The sequence below is a fragment of the Pyrus communis genome, chromosome 7 (genome assembly GCF_041283825.1).
Source record: "Pyrus communis isolate YQ-2024b chromosome 7, ASM4128382v1, whole genome shotgun sequence".
Classification (NCBI taxonomy): domain Eukaryota; kingdom Viridiplantae; phylum Streptophyta; class Magnoliopsida; order Rosales; family Rosaceae; genus Pyrus; species Pyrus communis.
The window spans coordinates 29,006,899-29,025,883 of record NC_142571.1 but is presented as its reverse complement, the minus strand read 5'-3'; the positions used below and the strand labels follow the sequence as shown (position 1 = coordinate 29,025,883).

At 36.5% G+C, this 18,985-nt stretch overlaps 3 protein-coding genes, 1 non-coding gene and 1 pseudogene across 5 annotated transcripts; all 5 read left to right on the top strand.

The window, feature by feature from the left end:
- The first annotated feature begins 1,312 nt into the window (after positions 1–1,312).
- Positions 1,313–3,163, top strand: LOC137734544 (protein DETOXIFICATION 35-like). Its single transcript, XM_088697706.1, has 2 exons — positions 1,313–1,710; positions 2,027–3,163. Exons 1-2 carry the CDS (start codon positions 1,700–1,702, stop codon positions 2,532–2,534), a joined length of 519 nt encoding a protein of 172 aa, XP_088553832.1. The 5' UTR covers positions 1,313–1,699; the 3' UTR covers positions 2,535–3,163.
- A 1,989-nt stretch (positions 3,164–5,152) lies between these two features.
- LOC137734543 (protein DETOXIFICATION 35-like) lies at positions 5,153–7,604 on the top strand. The gene is made up of 7 exons (XM_068473788.2): positions 5,153–5,477; positions 5,820–6,445; positions 6,619–6,675; positions 6,767–7,005; positions 7,158–7,276; positions 7,356–7,442; positions 7,521–7,604. The coding sequence occupies exons 1-7, from the start codon at positions 5,169–5,171 to the stop codon at positions 7,602–7,604; spliced, it is 1,521 nt and encodes a 506-aa protein (XP_068329889.1). The 5' UTR covers positions 5,153–5,168.
- An 820-nt stretch (positions 7,605–8,424) lies between these two features.
- On the top strand, positions 8,425–11,373 carry LOC137733269 (protein DETOXIFICATION 35-like; annotated as a pseudogene). The gene is made up of 8 exons (XR_015964454.1): positions 8,425–9,104; positions 9,252–9,294; positions 9,384–10,005; positions 10,261–10,317; positions 10,421–10,651; positions 10,763–10,881; positions 10,979–11,065; positions 11,214–11,373. The product of XR_015964454.1 is annotated as a protein DETOXIFICATION 35-like (transcript).
- A 3,206-nt stretch (positions 11,374–14,579) lies between these two features.
- On the top strand, positions 14,580–18,314 carry LOC137733259 (protein DETOXIFICATION 35-like). The gene is made up of 7 exons (XM_068472406.2): positions 14,580–15,100; positions 16,262–16,887; positions 16,998–17,054; positions 17,164–17,402; positions 17,505–17,623; positions 17,742–17,828; positions 18,037–18,314. The coding sequence occupies exons 1-7, from the start codon at positions 14,837–14,839 to the stop codon at positions 18,115–18,117; spliced, it is 1,473 nt and encodes a 490-aa protein (XP_068328507.1). The 5' UTR covers positions 14,580–14,836; the 3' UTR covers positions 18,118–18,314.
- Positions 18,315–18,900: 586 nt separating this feature from the next.
- Positions 18,901–18,984, top strand: TRNAL-CAA (transfer RNA leucine (anticodon CAA)). Its single transcript has one exon. It is a non-coding gene; the product is annotated as a tRNA-Leu (tRNA).
- Position 18,985: the final 1 nt, after the last annotated feature.

Below are 18,985 nucleotides of genomic sequence, written 5' to 3'. Positions count from 1 at the left end.
TTCCAACCTAGCAGACGATCTCATGCATGGGTTGGGACCGCTTGTTTAGGCCTAGAGGGATTGTTTGGTGGGTTGGATACGACTGAGACTTGTAGCCCGTGTACATGGACAGGTTAAATGACTCACTCTATTACGGATTCATAACTCATCATGTTTAGTTTTGTGTATCTTACATTTTAACATAACAAACAACGAACTTGAATCAAGTATATTTTACTTGGTCACAACTTTATACCAACCAGCTCACCAAACAGGCGTGAAGGATTCCTCTTCCTTCTGCCTCCGGCCTCATGATCCTTGCTTTTGACTTCACTCTCTTTGTTCCGCACTACTATGATATTATCGACTTTGCTTTCATTTGCTAGCATGTCTTTCCATCTTCAGATTTTTCCTGTCCGTTAATATCATATTCCATGAAAGTACGCCACGGTAGGCTATGGCTTAGTTTAACAAAAGATATTGAATGGATGACATTTGATTGAAGACTTTATAATATGAACGATTCACATCAAGAGGTTAAATTATAGAGTGACCAAATAGGTAGTTGGCATCGCATTAATTCACTCGACGTGAGACCGGAAAATTGAAATACTAGCTAGATTCAATTATAATTAATTTTAAGATTAGTTAAAATTCTTCTACGTGTTGTGAAATATACAATATACGTGTAGTGATATATAAAATAAATAAGACATTATATTTATGAGTTTAGTAAGTGTGCTTACATTCTCGAATCAACAACAATAGTTTCTTTTATTATTTGAAATAATAGGAGTATAAAAATGACTTTCAATTATTTTTCTCTCGCCTCTTTAATCTTGGCATAGCTCACTGATATTTTTCCTCTATCACTGGAACGCTTGCTGCTCACGTTTTTATAGGCTAATGACCAACTAGCATTTCTTCATTCAACCCCTTTCCTAGTTGCCAGTAATATAAAATATAGAAGTTAGAAGGCCAAAACCGGACTGAGATCATCCTGCGGAGCAAACTGAGCAAAACATCCCATACTTCCATTTTTCATCTGCCTTTTGCGTGAGAATTTTTCAATATTTAAATTTATTTCTGGCAACAGGATGAAAAATGAAAGGATGAGATGTTTTGCTCAGTTTGCTCCACCTGGGATCCGGGGGTGATCCCTGTCCGCCAAAACCTACCAACGCATGATGTGATGTCTTTCTTAAATTCTTCTGATAGTATGTGGCAATCTAAAGTCATCACGTGAGCCCCAAGTTTACAACACTGTATTTTATACATTATATAAGTCAGCAATTCGATCATGATCGATAACGCATGTTTGTGCGACTGTGAACACCCTGGGGAGAGGAGCAATAAAGAAAAGCTACTGTAAACCACATATACAAATAGGTACCAAACTCTCAAACTTAAGATCTGACGCCTAACTAAATGGAGGAGTCGCTGCTCGACACAGCTGCCGGCAGCGCTGCCGAGTTGAGCAGTAAGCATCCTATGTACGAAGGTGAGACTGAAGACTACGCGCCCGTGAGGAGCTTTGATGCGCTCCGGCGTATTTTTTGGATAGAGACGGTGAAGATGTGGTAAATAGGAGGTTCGACAGTTATCACTATCATGTGTATGTATGGGACTAACGCAGTCATCCTGCTCTTTGCCGGACATCTCGAAACTGTTGAGCTCTCTGCCATCTCCATTTGTCTAGCCGTCATTTCCACCTTCACTTATGGATTCATGGTACTTAATCTTCTTTCCCTTAATTCTTCTTATCTTAAATAAGCACAGTATGCTATTAGACCGTTCATCATAACTATTATTGTAATTGGGGTACATTTTTATTGAAACATATGTTATACGTCAAAATAGTAGTGCACTACATATATCTGGCAAGAGAACATTGATGTACTTGAAATGTCCCCAATACGACATAACTAAGAATGAAAGTAATACTAAATCTAAAGTCTCAATAGTATATCATAGATATGTTATATTGTTATATTGTTAATATACTGAATACAAAATCTTTTTTGTTCAATGTGTAATGATTTTCTAGCTTGATGGGGAGTGCTTTGGAGACCCTGTGTGGACAAGCATTTGGTGCTGGACAAATTCCCATGCTTGGGATCTACATGCAACGCTCATGGATAATCTTATTCGTAACCTGCTTCTTACTCTTGCCGATTTACATCTTCGCTACACCGATTCTGAGGTGGCTAGGCCAAGAAGACGACATAGTGATTGAAGCCGGAAAGTATACCCTCCAAATAATCCCCCAATTATTCTCACTTTCCTTAACTTTCCCAGCTCAGAAGTTCCTCCAGGCTCAGATGAAGGTGAAGGTGCTGGCATGGATTGCAGTCTTGGCCCTGGCCATGCACAATGGAATGCTAGCGCTCTTCATGTATGTGTTTGATTGGGGCGCATTAGGGGCAGCCGTACCTTTTAACATCACAAGATGGGGGATTGCAATTGCACAGGTTGTGTATATTATGGGTTGGTGCAAAGAGGGTTGGACTGGATTTTCATGGCTTGCATTCAATGAGATTTGGGCATTTAATTAACCATTTAGTTTTTGCCCCCATTACCCTTCCTATGACACACCGGAAACGTTACTCTGATAGTATTCTAAGTCAATAATATAATATGGTGTAGAAAAATTTAAACATATGACAATGAGTTATTAGTTTAGAATTAATACTGCTACAATGATTTATCCAATGTAAGTAAGTTCCCTTTTCATGGTCCATGAGCTTTTGATTTCTAATAGCATTTTCCCCCCTTTTGGGTTTCCTTAGCATGAACATCAACAGGTGGGAAGGAATGTTGTTCGTTGGATTAAATGTTGCAATAAAGTGAAACATTGGATTAGCAGTTATCTGGTATGCAATTCTCTCCTACTATTTTGGATTGTTTATAACATCTTTATTTTCTTATGTAGTGTTCGTGTTTATAATGAGTTTGGATCAAGACACCCTAGAACAACCAAATACATTGTTTACGTGACAGTATTTTAATATCTCTGAATTGAGATTCTTTTCATGATTATTATTTTAATAACCAAAGATGATATTACCTTACTTTCACAAGTGACAAGGAGCTGCAAGAAGCGGTCGCTAAGCTTGCATATCTTCTTGGTATAACTACGGTGCTCAATAGTGTCCAACCAATAATATCAGGTATCTATTTAACAAGTCACTATGTGTTTGCATGCTATAATTAATATATATATATATATATATATATATATATATATATATATATATATATATATATATATATATATATAAAACAAAGAGCAAACGTTGTGTGCCCAAAATCTATGTTGTGTGTGATTGCGCAAGCATAATATGATGCCATGTTTTTTGTTCTTCAAGGTGTTGCAATTGGAGGTGGATGGCAGGGAATGGTAGCTTATATAAACTTAGGTTGGATGCGTTCTTTGCCATGTTGCAAATTTGGGAGTCATGGTAAATATATTATTTCTTTGCTTTGAATGATGCCAAGTTAATTCCAATTTTAATTGATGAGTTATGTGATTAACATTGTAGGGACTTTTTTTTTTTTGTTTTTTTTTTTTGGGGGGGGGGTGGGGGGAGGGGGGTGTGGGTGGGTGCATGATATGTGGAATTAATTACTCTCTTCAACTTTGGTTACTTCATTTTATTGCTAGTTCACATGAGATTTGAAAAAAACTTAATTACATGTAAAAAGAAGCAGGTTTTACTTGTAATTTTGTTTCCTCTGTTCAAATTGCAGGTGGAACAAGCAACAAATCGTGTCCGGAAGTGGGGAGGGAAAGATATCAGAACTGTGAATGGAGCTGAAAGTACTTGAAATTCCCTTTTCTTTTTATGGGGTATATTAAATTCTTTGCTCCATTTAATGATGCAACTATTTTGATGAGGAGAAAACATGTGAAAGAGGAAGGTTTAGTCGGCGGCAAGAATTAGAGGTGGTTCCGCCGGCGACGGGGTGTGGGGTGAAGGAGGTGGGTATTTGTCGGGGTTGCATGTGTTGTTCGTCGAGCATAGTTGGTCAAAGCAATTTTGCACAACAAAATGGTCATTGAAAATTTTATTGAGCAAAATATCATTGTCCGACGGTTTTTAATTTTCAACAATAAACCTTTGAGTGACTACTTTTGCTTGACAAAATTACTTCGTCTTGCAAAGGGGGTTTTTTTTTTTTTTTTTTTTTTTTTTTTTTTTTTGTGTGTATATGTTTTGTTTATGTTATCCTTTCTGCTTTAAGTTTTATGTACGCCCTTAATTGGTTAAAAGGTTATCATGGCTAGGTGTTGCATCTAGTCTTTATGCTTCTTATTCCTACTCATAAGAAAAATTACGAGAAATTTTGGAGTGCCATATATTATAGACATAAGACGTCATATTAACAAATCATACGTGTAAGAAGAGTTATCAATAAAATCTCTTCTGTACCGCCGCGGTTTCCAAAAAAAAAAAAAAAAAAAGTGTAAGATGAGTGAATACTGATACCACATACGGAGTGACAGTCAACACCAACAAACTTCTCCATAATTACAAACAAGCACAAATCATAAAAACGGTATTGTTACCTCAAGATCTTTCCTTCCTAACTTACCTCTGTTACTACACGGTCGACTTTTTAGTGTTTTAAAATATAGAAAAACTAATGAAAAATACTTGAAAACTTTGAGTTTTAATCAAAATGACAAAAAAGTGTTGTGAGTGAATAGTACAATGAATGACTTTTTAGAGTAAAAATATCATTTTCGTTAAAAGTGAACAGTACCAGAAGTGTTTCGTTAAAACACTTGTACACCAAGTCAAACGTGTATATATTTTCACTTTTGCCATCAATGAAATCTAAGTTGTATAATTTCCACAATATGTACATATATGTATATATAAATTAGGTTAATTAATAGTTCGTTCATGAATCCATGGTCCATGCGTTGAGAAAACCAACGATTGTTCTACGATACTTTCCCTCGTTAGCCTTTAATCAACCTTAATAAGGGCGAGAATCACGGATTACTTGCTTATTTTGTACCAATAAGATATATTATAGAGATTCTTGTATTAATAATACAATCAGATTAATACAGTTGAAGTAAATTTCAGAATTTCCAAATCTCTATATATTTAAGACCATGTGTGCGTGACTTCTGAACAAAGCGAAAATTCTCAAACTTAAATCTTACACTTAACCTAATGGAGGAGCAGGAGCCGCCGCTTCACACAGCTGCTGCCGGCGCCGCTGAGTTGAGCAATAAACCTCCTCTTTATGAAGGCGGGAACGAAGACTATGCGCCGGTGAAGAGCTTTGATGCGCTCCGAAGTATGTTTTGGATAGAGACGGTGAAGTTGTGGCAAATAGCCGGTTCGGCAGTGATCACCATCATATGTATGTACGGGACTAACGCAGTCATCCTGCTATTTGCCGGTCATCTAGGAACTATCCAGCTCTCCGCTATCTCTATTTCTTTAGCCGTGATTTCCACATTCACTGATGGACTGATGGTATTTAATCTTGTTCCCCGTAATTCCTCTTCTCTCATGCACGCAAATGTTATGTTGTTAAGTTTTCGTAGAACTATTGCCCTAATAATTAGGTAGATTTATGTTGAAACATATGGTACAAATTTATATACGTCAAGATAGTACTATACTGTATATTTGGCAAGAAAATATTGACGCATTGAAATGTCCCAATGCCGAAAATCTAACAACGAAATTAGTACTATACTGTATATATGTGATATTATTGAAATTGTCCTAATAACCCTACACAGTATATGTCATATGTTGCCAAATTATCAATGGTTAAATACAAAATCTTTTTTGTACGAAATGAACTTTTAGCTTGGGATGGCGAGTGCTCTAGAGACCTTGTGTGGACAGGCATTTGGCGCTGGACAAGTTCATATGCTTGGGATTTATCTGCAACGATCCTGGATAATCCTATTTGTAACCACCCTCCTCATTTTGCCGATTTACATCTTCGCCGAGCCAATTTTAAAGTTGCTAGGCCAAGAAGACGACATAGCGAATCTAGCAGGAAAATTCACACTCCAAATAGTCCCCCAATTGTTCTCACTTGCCATAAATTTCCCAGCTCAGAAGTTCCTCCAGGCTCAGAGGAAGGTGAAGATGCTGGCATGGATTGCAATGTTGGCCCTAGTCATACACATTGGAATGCTAGCGCTCTTCATGTATGTGTTTAATTGGGGCACATTGGGGGCAGCTGTGTCATTTAACATCACAAGATGGGGGATTGCAATTGCACAGGTTGTGTATATTATGGGTTGGTGCAAAGAGGGTTGGACTGGATTTTCATGGATGGCATTGAATGAGATATGGGCGTTTGTGAGACTTTCTCTTGCCTCTGCGGCCATGCTCTGCCTTGAGATTTGGTACATGATGAGTATACTCATTCTCACAGGCCGTCTTCCTAACGCAGTTATAGCTCTTGGTTCCCTTTCTATTTGGTAAGTAATATCCCTTTTATAAATAGATGTTACTTACCTGGTAATAATGCACTGTTGTGTGTAAAAGTTAATATACGTGGCAATGCTCATATATGGCAGGTAAGTTATCCTTTTTATGTTACATGATAGATTTTGATGTCTAATAGCATTCTTTCTCTTTTGTGTCTCCACAGCATGAACATCAACGGGTGGGAGGCTATGTTGTTTGTTGGAATCTATATTGCAATAAGGTAATGCATTAGACTAGTAGTTCTCTGATATTTATTTTGCACTTCTCATTGATTATTGTAGTGTTTATAATATCTTTATTTTTTTATGCAGTGTTCGTGTCTCCAATGAGCTTGGGTCAGGACGTCCTAGGGCAACAAAATACTCTATTTATGTGACAGTATTTCAGTCTCTCCTAATTGGAATTCTTTTCATGACTATTATTTTGATAACTAAAGATGACATCGCCATGATTTTCACAAGTGACAAGGAGTTGCAACAAGCGGTTTCTAAGTTGGCATACCTTCTCGGTATAACTATGGTGCTCAACAGTGTCCAACTAGTAATATCAGGTATCAATTTTACGTCAATGGCGTTATGCATGTCATATATATATACATAATAACAAAAATCGAACATGCACATCAAATCGATAATAGATGTGTATTTGTACGTGCGCACGCGAGCATATTTTAATCCCATGTCGACTTGCTTGTTCTTGAAGGTGTTGCAATTGGAGGTGGATGGCAAACAATGGGTGCCTACATAAACTTTAGTTGTTACTACATTTTTGGACTTCCTTTTGGATACCTTCTTTGCCATGTTGCAAACTGGGGAGTCATGGTAATTAAATGGTTTTTTTTCTTTCAACAAGCCTATATATATCAAGTGTTTGTGATGAGTTATGCGACGCATGTTGCAGGGATTCTGGGTGGGCATGATATGTGGAACTGTTCTTCAAACCCTACTTCTGCTAATTATACTTTACAAAACCAACTGGAACAAAGAGGTAATGAATAGTTTGTTTCAAAACTTCTACTTCGGTTTTTGCATTTCATTGTTTGTTCATATCAAAACCAAATCGCAGGTGGAGCAAGCATCAACGCGCGTCCGGAAGTGGGGCGGGCAAGGCATCAAAACTGAGAATGGAACTGAAAGTATAGAGGATTAGGTAAATAAGTTCATCAGTGTTAGTTTAAAGGATTAGGTAAATTAGTGCTCATAAGCCTCAACTCCGAAGGGGAAGAGACCAACATATTCCCATAATTCCGTTCAATGTTTTGAATACAAATTATCCTTACTAATTTGAGATTTCATGCAAGCTCTTAACTTGTAAAATGGTAATGTCAAGAATCCAATGTTCATTAGCATGCCAAATATTGTTGCATTACATATTTAGCCTTAGTTTGGTAAGTTGTGCTTATAAGAAAATCACCTTCTGCTAGTTAAGTCTTTGAATTAAAAAAAAAAAAAAACACTTAGAAATGTTTCAAGATAAACAATTATAAAAAATAGAAATGTAAACTGTGCACACTAATTATTTCGAGAATAATGTTAGGTAGACTAAATAATAAAATAAATATAATAAAAAGAGGGAAAGTATCTTCGTTGTTATAATAATAATAATAAAAGACAGATACCCAAATGGATTATTTATATAAAAGTAAATTAGATATTTCGGGGTCTAAAGAAAAACCAAGCACTACGATCTAGGATTCATATATGAAGCCGACCAAATGAGTTGTATAATGCTTGGTTGTTGTAAGGATCTAGACGGAAGGCAGACAGGGACAATCAATGAACAGACGTATGATTGTGGGACCTGCTAGACAAATAGGTACCAGTTTGAGTACTCTTTCAAATTCAGACCACACACTGTAGATTTGGTACTAATGCAGCTCAATGCTAATGCCATGGTATCCAACTGATTACTTTGCTTTAAACACACGGACCCAAAAAATAGAAAAAGTGCTTTAAGCAGTGAGGATTGTACTGCTTATAGCTGGAGGAGGAAGGACTCGATTGGCTGTTTCCTCCCAATCTTGTTTTTCTTAGTGATTGTTGCGGACGTGATCGTAGTCCCGTTGGCCATGGCTAAAGCCGTATCACCCGAGTTAAACAGTTTATATTAGTTTAAAATAGAAAACCGGTGGTCACAAATATTGAAACAAAAATCACGCGAGAGAATAATGCCACAACTCCGATTATAACTTGCTGGAGCCAAAGAATCAGTCAGTAGCAGTAACCCTACTGAATCTCTCAAATGGAAACGCCATTGCTGACAATCAAAGCAGAGGCGGCAGCAGCTGCTGATTATGCTCCAGTGAGGAGCTTTGGGGAGGCCATGAAGGTCTTCTGGAAAGAGGCGGTGAAGCTGTGGAGGGTTGCAACTCTGGTGGCCTGCACTTCTCTGTTTCAGTACATGGTTCAGTCCATAACCACCGTTTTCGTCGGTCATCTCGGAGACGTCGATCTCTCTGCCGTCTCCCTTTCCCTCAGTGTCATTTGCAACATCCCTTTTGGTTTCCTGGTAACCACACAGATTAAGCCGCATATAAACCTTTACTGTCAGTTTGGTGTCGGTCTGTTATGTTTTCGATTAAAAGTTTGTATTCGGTTCTATTGCTGCGTATTTACCTTGCTTCTGTATAGTCTATATCTCTGGAATTTGGTAATGGTGTAATATTTTTAGAAGAAGTACTTCTACTCATAAAACATTTTATTGTAAGTACTATAAGTAGTAACACCACGAAATGTTTATTAAAAATTTCAACTGTGCTTTGTTTTTTAAAAATTCATACTGTGCTTCTTGGAAAAGCATTTTCAAGTGCTTCCTATAAAAACACCTTCAAATAGTGCTTGTATGACTCATAAATACTTATGTCAAATATAATCAGAAGCATTACATTGTCAGAAGGCAAGCCCACATTCTAATAACTGTTGTACATAGGTATGGCAACTGCATTGGGAACCCTTTGTGGGCAAGCATATGGAGCAGGCCAAGTAGGGCAGCTAGGAATCTATATGCAGTGCTCATGGATTGTGTTATTCATCGCATGTATCATCCTTTCGCCAGTTTTTAATTTCGCCGCTCCGATCCTAAAGTTTTTAGGCCAGGAACATGGCATAGCTGATCCTGCTGGAGTATACAGTCTAAAGATAATCCCTCAAATGTTCTCCTATGCCATCAATTTGCCCACTCAGAGGTTCCTCCAGGCCCAGAGCAAGGTGCTCGTGATCACGTTGATTGCATTCGCGGCTTTAATCGTACAAACCGGGTTGCTTCATCTCTTCATTAATGTGTTTGGCTTGGGAACAACTGGTGCGGCTGTAGCTTATGACATCACAAACTGGGGAGTTGCAATTGGTCAAGTTGGTTATGTTATGGTCTGCTGCAAAGAGGAGTGGACTGGATTTTCGCGGTTGGCGTTTCGAGAGATTTGGGATTTTGCTAAGCTGTCACTTGCTTCTTGTATGATGGTTTGCCTAGATTTATGGTATCCGATGAGTATAAGCATTCTCGCCGGTCTGCTTCCAAATGCAGTCATTTCTGTTGGTTCCTTTTCTATATGGTAAGATTATTACAATTTCTACTAAGCTGCGGATAGAATCCTTTGCAGACAATTTATTATAAGGAAAACTAATGAAAATGATTTGAAAACTTTGAGTTTTAACTATAATGACAAAATAAAGGGTAAAGTGAATAGTACCAAGATTGACCAGTACCGGAAGCTTTTCGTTAAAATTCCCTTTATTATAATCCCTTGAAAACGACTTAAATAAGTAACGAGGTGGTGCTTAGTGCTTCATTTTTCTTTTTCTTTCAGCATGAATTTTCAGAATTGGGAAATTATGTTGTTGCTTGGAATAAGTGCTGCCGTAAGGTAAATACTAGCTGTTATTTTATGTGTCAAGTAATATGCTATTCCATTTTTCTGGTGTTGCTAATTAGTATCACATTGTTAATGGTCTACCATCTGCACATAGCACACGAGTCTCGAACGAACGGGCGTCCAAGAGCAACCAAATACTCCGTCTGCGTTGCAGTCTTGATAGCTCTCGTCATTGGGTCTTTAGCCATGGTTGCTATCTTCGTAAGCAGAGACTACTTTGCCATGATTTTCACCAGCAGTGGAGATATGCAACTCGCCGTTTCTCGTTTAGCTTACCTTCTTGGTGTAACGATGCTTCTTACCAGTGCTACACAAGTATTAACAGGTATTAATCGCTTCAACAAGTTTTAACCTTCCAATTAGTATTCCTAACGAGCTAATTAGTCTCCTTATTAACTTAGTTTGTAGCCCTAATTGGTGATCAATTTTTTTGTAGGAGTTGCTATTGGAGGTGGATGGCAAGTGATGGTGGCTTATATAAATTTTGGTAGTTATTATTTGGTTGGGTTCCCATTAGCAATCTTTCTTGGCTTCAAAGTAGATCTGGGAGCTGTGGTAATAAACAATCCTACCCCTATCTATTAATTTTCATTTCAGTTTAATTAATTTAATCTTTCGTTTTTGGTTAATAGAGATTTTATGTGATGCATAGGGACTTTGGGGTGGGATGATGAGTGGAAACGCTCTTCAGATCTTCTTCTTGCTGATTCTGACTTGTAGAACCAACTGGGACAGAGAGGTAATCATTAGTATATAGCGATATTCTCTTCTACGCTACTCTAATTTACCTACAACGGATACAAACCCGAGTGCAACGAGACTAACACACTATCCTAACCAACTAAAATAATTTGGATTCGTGATTGAAATTCTTGTTTATAATGCAGGTGGAGCAAACAACAAAGCGCATAAAGAAGTGGAGAAGCCAAGAAACAATAACTGACGAGATATGTATCTGATAAATATATCATGAAAGTAGAGAAAACTCATGCACTTGTATCTGTCTATTTGGGTAATGTGAGGCTTTATGTGCCAATGTTTTATGTACTTCTTCAACATTGAATTCTTATTGTCGTCAAAGTTGAGGCGTTCCGCCTCCACTACTCAATCATCTAGTCCGACCAAAAAGAACGAAAAGGTCACAATGACACGACCAACAGGTTCCGATCTGATGAGATTTTCGTCTCCATTTCTCAAAATCAATCCTTTTTCTCTAGGTTACAAGTTTATCGTTTATCCGACTTCTCCGCTTACATTGACCACAACTCCTTTACCTCGAAGACCTTATGCGGTTACCAATACAACGAGAACTATCAACCTTCCCACAGTAACAAAATCTTGTTGCATCATGTTTCCGCCTCTTCTAGCAAGGATATTGTGTAGGTTTTACTGTGGTTTTAAGCTTTTTGAGTTTTTGGTAACATTCTAGAGGCGGTTTAACGAGCCACTACCAATCAAATTTATAACTAAGTTGCATCTACATAACAATGGGTGTGAGATCTTAAGCAAAAAGCTTCGATATAATTAGCAGTTGAACTAATCCTTATATCTTTTAACACCTGCTGCCCCATAATCACAACAATATTACAACCCATGTATGCTGAATTGAATTTGTGTAGGGTTTCTGACTCGAGGATGAGAAAATAGCATATGTAGGGTGATTTTCAGGGTTCTATTTTATCATTTTATTCTTAGCAGTAAGCAGTTTATAGTTTTAGTAGTTCATTTTATCTACCCATAAATTTGAAGTGATGATGTTCGATTTCCTCCTCAACAAAAACTACTGATGCTTTTTGTTCTTCGCACGTAGGACGTTGTAACAACAATATTCCTAATTTTTACTAAAAAAAAACCATCCATTTATTTGTTTTGTGGAATAAAATTGTCCATTAATATTAGTTTTCACGGACAAGAATTCTCAAGTTGTTCAGCTCAAAATTTTAAAACAACGTTTCTGTTGATCAAAGACGTAAGCCACTTGTAGATTGCTTTGGTGCATGTAAATTTTCTCTTTAATTCACTGTGCTTCAAATTCAAACATTTCTCTTCTCTCTTAACATAGAGTAAAATACGTCATAATATTGTTTGCAATAAAAGTAAATACAAAAAAGTGGAAGAACAAATAATATCTTCTGTCCATAGGCATTTTCATTCATTTTTCCGAAAGAATGAGTCGCTGCCATAGGAGAAAATCAGAAGATTGCTGGGATAAGCAAGTCTCAAACATGTGACTCGCTAAAATACGTAAACTATTTCAACGACAAGACTATATACTCTTTATTGTACAAACTGGCACACAATATACATAAGCGGGTGAAATTCCAAGATGAGTCATATGGCCTATTGTGGCCTTCATATGGCTCCGCCGCTGTTCAAATTCATAAGGAACGGTTAAGCTTATCTATCAGTTAAAATATTCTATATTTTGATATAAAGACCATATTAGAAACTGAAATTCAAACACAAATATAATTATAAAAGATAACGTCCTGGATAAGATCAAGCAGAATTTCATCCCACACCATCGCACCACCAACTTCGCTAAACAATTTCGACCCAAAAAAAAACTTTGCTAAACAATCGGTTGGTGTAATTGATACAAATTAATTAATAAGTGAAGAAAGTTGATGTTCTACCATAAAATTAATAGATAATACGAAGAGTAGCCTAATTACTTATAGGCACATACAATGTCTATTCTTTTTTGTGATGTAGGATTCACTCTTAATAATAAGGAGTGATTAAGAATTAAGACTAGTATCTAGCAACAGATATCCAATTTTTTTTTCTTTGGCTTTTTAGTTAAAATGGTCTTTGAAATTGACATAACTCCTCATTGAGATTTAAAATCGAAGAAGTAATCTTGAGATATCCATTGCCAACCATTTTGATTTTTTCGTGAAAAGTCTACGTTAAATTAAGAGTATTTTTTTTAAATCAACTTTTCTACTTAAACTGGTAGTTTCTTTAATATAATGGAGATTTTTCATAAAATGACCAAAATAATTGATATGGACAATTTCATGCATTATTTCTATAATTTTAAATTTCAAAAATCAAAATGAGTGGTTATGTCAATCAAGAATCATTTTGACTAAAAAAAATTTTTTTTTCCCCTTTATAGGCGAGTAGTATTTTATGAATATATGGAGTCATGGACGTGCATTGATCGTGTCATGTATATAATTTTTCTAGAGGAGACATTCGTGGACAACGAAGCACCGATGACTTATGACATGATAAGGAGACTTGACCAAGCATTAGGTAGCTAATTAATTTGATTAAATTTCCTTTTTATTTTATGAGAAGGTGTACAATATAATAATAGTATCAATAAGGAGTTGGATAGGTTCGAGCCTTGCCCTAATTGGGGTCGCAAGAGGAAATGTTGCGTGAAAGGATTTCTCAACTTGAATTTTATGTCGAAAAAAGACTCATTTTTACTTTACACACATTCTTATTAATTTTTGATGTGCTTGATGTAGATGCAAATTTTCGTCGTCTTTCTCCTTTGATGAAAATGTACCTGCAAAATAATAACACTTAAAATTAAGGCCAAAAGTCTCACGCGTCCACGATAAATAGAAGGCTTTAGCAGAAGAATCTCTGATGCCCAAATTTAGAATTATGAAAAGAATGTGTTTATGAGTTTGTGGATAGTAATTGACTTAGCTTTTTAGAGGAATAATAAGGCTATTTATAGAAGAGTGGCCGACCAGGAGAATAGTGGTCGGCCATATATGGTGTAATTGGATGAATAATTGCAAGATATTATGTGAAATAATATATTGCAATTAACATGACAATTAATCATAATTTAAATAGGAAATTTGAGAGTTACCTTTTGAATAAGGATTTGATGAGTAATGATGAGAGGGATTTGAATAAATAGCATTTTGATCACCTTTGACTCTTCCTTGATTGAGTCATTATTGTCCGTTGCATGCACGTGGAAATCCTGATGTGCATCGAGAGTAATTTTTTCATTTTCACCCAAAAGTCCATGAGTCACCTCCATAATTTTCTTGATTATTTTTAGCTCCACACTTGACACGTTATTTTTCAATTTATTTAAGTCACATCATTTTTAGTTAATATAACTTCAATTCTAAATTTATTTTTTAGTTATTGGATAATTGTATGTATCCTTATCTGGTAGTTCTTTATTAATTTGTTGACAATAATCCAAATATCATACTTGTAATTTTGTAACGATAACAAGAAGTGAAATTCCAACGAGATTCTCTGAGAATGAGACTCTTCAAGTCTCCTTGAACTCTTTGTCACAAAGGAAGTTTGTTTTGAAAAGTCAAAAGCAAAGCAATATGAAGAGCATGCAGCTTTTAATAAGTATATAAGTAACGCAGAAACCTCAACACTTTGCATTTCCATTTTCCACTACCAAACCTAAACCAAACCAAACACCCAAAACCACCATCTTCTCCGGTAGGCAGCGACCTCCAGTTTCGTCAGGTCTGTACACGTGTCCCTGCAACAACTACAGACGCAAATGGAGACACCACTGCTTCCCGCAGTGAACGGCGGCGAGTTCCATGACTACGAGCCGGTGAGGAACTTCAGGGATGCTCGGTCGGTGGCGTGGAATGAAACAAAGAAGCTGTGGAAGATTGCGGGGCCCATCGCCTTCACTATCATCTGCAACTTTGGCAACAACACAGCTACCACCATGTTTGTCGGCCATCTCGGAAACCTCCAGCTCTCCGCCGTTTCCATCTCTCTCTCCGTCATCTGCACCTTCTCATTCGGCTTCATGGTAATTTCCTCATAATTTTCAGCTTTCATTTACATTTCATTAGTTTTAAAATGCGTTATTCGATTTTAAATGATTTAATTTACGGGGAGGGACATTCAAAAGTTGGCAAAATTTATGTAATGAATCGGTAAATATCGGTAGATACTCATTGTTTTTCCTATATCCTTCTAATATAGATGAAATTAGATCTTTAATTTTTCACAATTTCGGGGATATTTTAAACACTTGCTTAAAGTACAGATCTTCAAAATTTAAAAAAAAATATATATATATATATTTACATTTATATTTGTATATATGTTTCTGGTTGAGATTTCTAACTTTGCGTTTTTTTTTCTGTTTAATTTTACTTTGTATTTTTCTTTTACATTCTTCTGCATTGCTTTTCTTCTTTTCTTAAGTGTTAGGTACCACTGCTCAAAGTTATTATATATATATATATATATATTTTTTTTTTTTTTACCAAATATCTATATATTTTATCGGTGTTTCTTGTTTAAATTTGGATATTTCATACTTTGTTTCACAGTTGAGAAAATCTAGGAAAAGATGAAAATTGTGTGCGTGATATTGAGATTGAGAGGAAGATACATGACACAGAACTGGATAAATCAATTTCTTTAAAAAAATCTAATTCAATGGTTTATATCTAAATAATTATAAAATCTAATGAAATTATTATTTACTATTTTAATTTAATTAAAGGGTTCATCTGTTCATTTCCCTCAAACAAGAAAAGAAAGAGGTAAAAAGTCAAAATTACGTCCTTTCTTGATTTAAATAAACAAAAGATGTGAATTAATACAATTACAAAACTTTTGGATACCATTTCAAAAAATTGAAACCTCATAGTCCATTTTGAAAATCATTTCAAACTTTAAGGGTGTAAATGTAGTTAGCCTAAAATGAATTTGCATAAAATGGTAAAAGCCCACTTTTGTTTTTTACTATTATTGTTACTGCTCTTTTGCACTTATCTTTTTCTTGAGGGACATCAACAAGAAGAGAAATGCAAAACGAAAAAACGAGAGTGTAAAAATCAGTACTCTGATAAAAAGCTTCGTTATGCATCAAACGTAATTGCAAAATGTAAATATGTTGATACCGCATGATTAAATTCAACTAAAGGAGCTAATGCCTATTATGTACAAAAATTTGTAGCTTGGCATGGGGAGTGCGTTAGAGACGCTTTGTGGCCAAGCTTTCGGGGCCGGACATGTTAACATGCTCGGCGTTTACATGCAAAGATCATGGATCATTCTGTTCACCAGCTGTGTTATCCTCACGCCAATCTATATCTTCTCCGCCCCGATTTTGAAGCTTCTCGGGCAGGATGATGACGTGGCTAATCTTGCTGGAACATTCACTATATATTGCATACCGCAGTTGTTCTCCCTTGCCTTCAACTTCCCTGCCCAGAAGTTCCTTCAGGCTCAAAGCAAAGTTCTCGTGCTTGCGTGGATTGGATTTATCTCGCTTCTTGTACAAATTGGATTGCTTTCTCTCTTCATTTACGTGTTCGATTGGGGTATATATGGTGCAGGCATTGCATTTGGCATCACAGGTTGGGTAATTGTGATTGCTCAAAATATTTACATAATGAAATGGTGCAAGGAAGGGTGGACAGGGTTTTCGTGGTTGGCGTTCAAAGACATATGGGCGTTTGTCCGGCTTTCACTTGAGTCCGCCTTGATGCTTTGCCTGGAGATTTGGTATATGATGACTCTTATCCTTGCTACAGGCCACCTTAGTAATGCCGTACTTTCTATTGACTCGCTCGCTATTTGGTAAGGCCATAACTCCCCCTCATTGTTCTTACCAGTGATTTTCGTTCATTTCTGTACTTGAATTCTGATACTTTACTCAGTTTTTTTTACTCGACCAATTGATGTTTCAGCTTAAATTTCAACGGTTTGGAAGCAATGTTGTTCATTGGAATCAATGCTGCTATAAGGTAAGTGCCCAAGATTCATATGTGCAATCTTGTAACGCAAGAAACAATTTGAGGCATTAGTTAAAGATGTTCTGGACCTGATTTTAATTTGTGTCTCGCGCAATTTCAGTGTTCGGGTCTCCAACGAACTTGGATTGGCACGTCCAAGAGCAGCTAAATATTCAGTCTACGTGACGGTTGGTCAGTCTCTGCTCATCGGAATCGTTTTCATGGTTGTGATCTTGATAACCAAAGACTACTTTTCTGTCCTGTACACAAACGATGAGGAATTGCAACATTCTGTTTCCAATCTAGCAATTCTTCTCGGAGTGACTATGCTTCTCAATAGCGTCCAACCAGTTATTTCGGGTAATAATCGAGTTACTTAGGATCCGTTTGATAACCATGTACGTTCTACTCCATCTCTGACCCCGTCCCCTTGTAACTTTTTGTTTTGGGTTCATGCTTCAGGTGTTGCCATCGGAGGCGGATGGCAGGGACTGGTGGCTTATGTAAACTTGGGTTGTTACTACATTATCGGGCTCCCGCTCGGTATCCTTCTTGGCTATGTAGCAAAATGGGGAGTGAAGGTAAAACATTTTGGTTTCAGTTCCACTGCTAAATGATTCGATGCCTGGCTAGCTCGGGTTTTTTTTTTCCTCGAATGGCTTCGACAATCATAGTCCCAAAATTTCTTCACCATTGTAGGGAATTTGGGGAGGCATGATATGCGGGACTGCTCTTCAAACCTTGCTGCTGATGATTGTACTTTACAGAACCAACTGGAACAAGGAGGTAAGTTAAATTCTCTTATAGGCATCTATATCAAGTGCTTGTTTTGAGACTGCTTTAGGAAGGGTTTAAAAGCGCTTTCTAACAACACTTCTCGATTGTAGAAGTGTTTTTTTAGAAAAGCACCTGAATTCTTAATAAAAAGTTTGACGTGTTTCTAATAACACTTCTTGCACAAACGCTTATACTGAATCGTTACTTTTCGGAGCAGGTTGAACAAACAACGGACCGGATGAAGAAGTGGACCGGGCAAGACTACGGCGACGAGGAGATAGCTGCTGTTAGCGTATGAAATCATGTTTTCTATTGAGTGCAAAAAATCTCCTAATTAAGCTTTGCTTAGTTGTAATTTTTTGTGTTAGAATTTTCAAACTATCTACCCAGGAAATTACCTGTCAGCGGTACAGATTTTTCATTTTTTTAACCTATCAATTGCAAATTCAAGTAGTTACTCTGAATTTCCATAAAATTTTAAAAGTTACGTTTTTCTGTCTTTCCATTGTCAATAATGTATCGAAATCGAGGTAAACAAAAGTTGGTCTAAAAGTTACTGTCACTAGAAAGTATTTCGAGATTGAGAGCAGGTTTTGACAAAGCGACGGACACATTACCCTACTGAAAAATCCAAAACACAATTAGAGAAATGTTTTATTGGTTCTCAGTCTATAAACCCAAGCTTCAAAAACCAATCTGACCATAAATGGAAAACTTACATGAAAACCATAAATGAAAAAGACTTATATGAACATATGGTAAATAAAATGAGTAAATTAGAAAGAAAAAAATACTTACATAAAAAGCACTTCGAAAACTTAATTGGACGAATTCGACCAAAAGGATTTGTAAGAAAAATAATCTTCAGATTATCACTTGTTATGTTCTCATTGATTTTAATCACGCTATTTTTTTTGAGACTCTTCTCTCATTTAAAAATATGGAGGTTGTTTGTTTTCTACGGTTATTTACTTGTTATGTCGTGGTTTATTTTAGTTGTGCTAGTCTAAAAATACTTTCGATTTAATGGAAAAAACAGAACTTAAATAAATAAATTTTGTTAAGCCCAATTAGCAGGATAGTCAGGATGGCCGAGTGGTCTAAGGCGCCAGACTCAAGTTCTGGTCCTCTAACGAGGGCGTGGGTTCAAATCCCACTTCTGACAT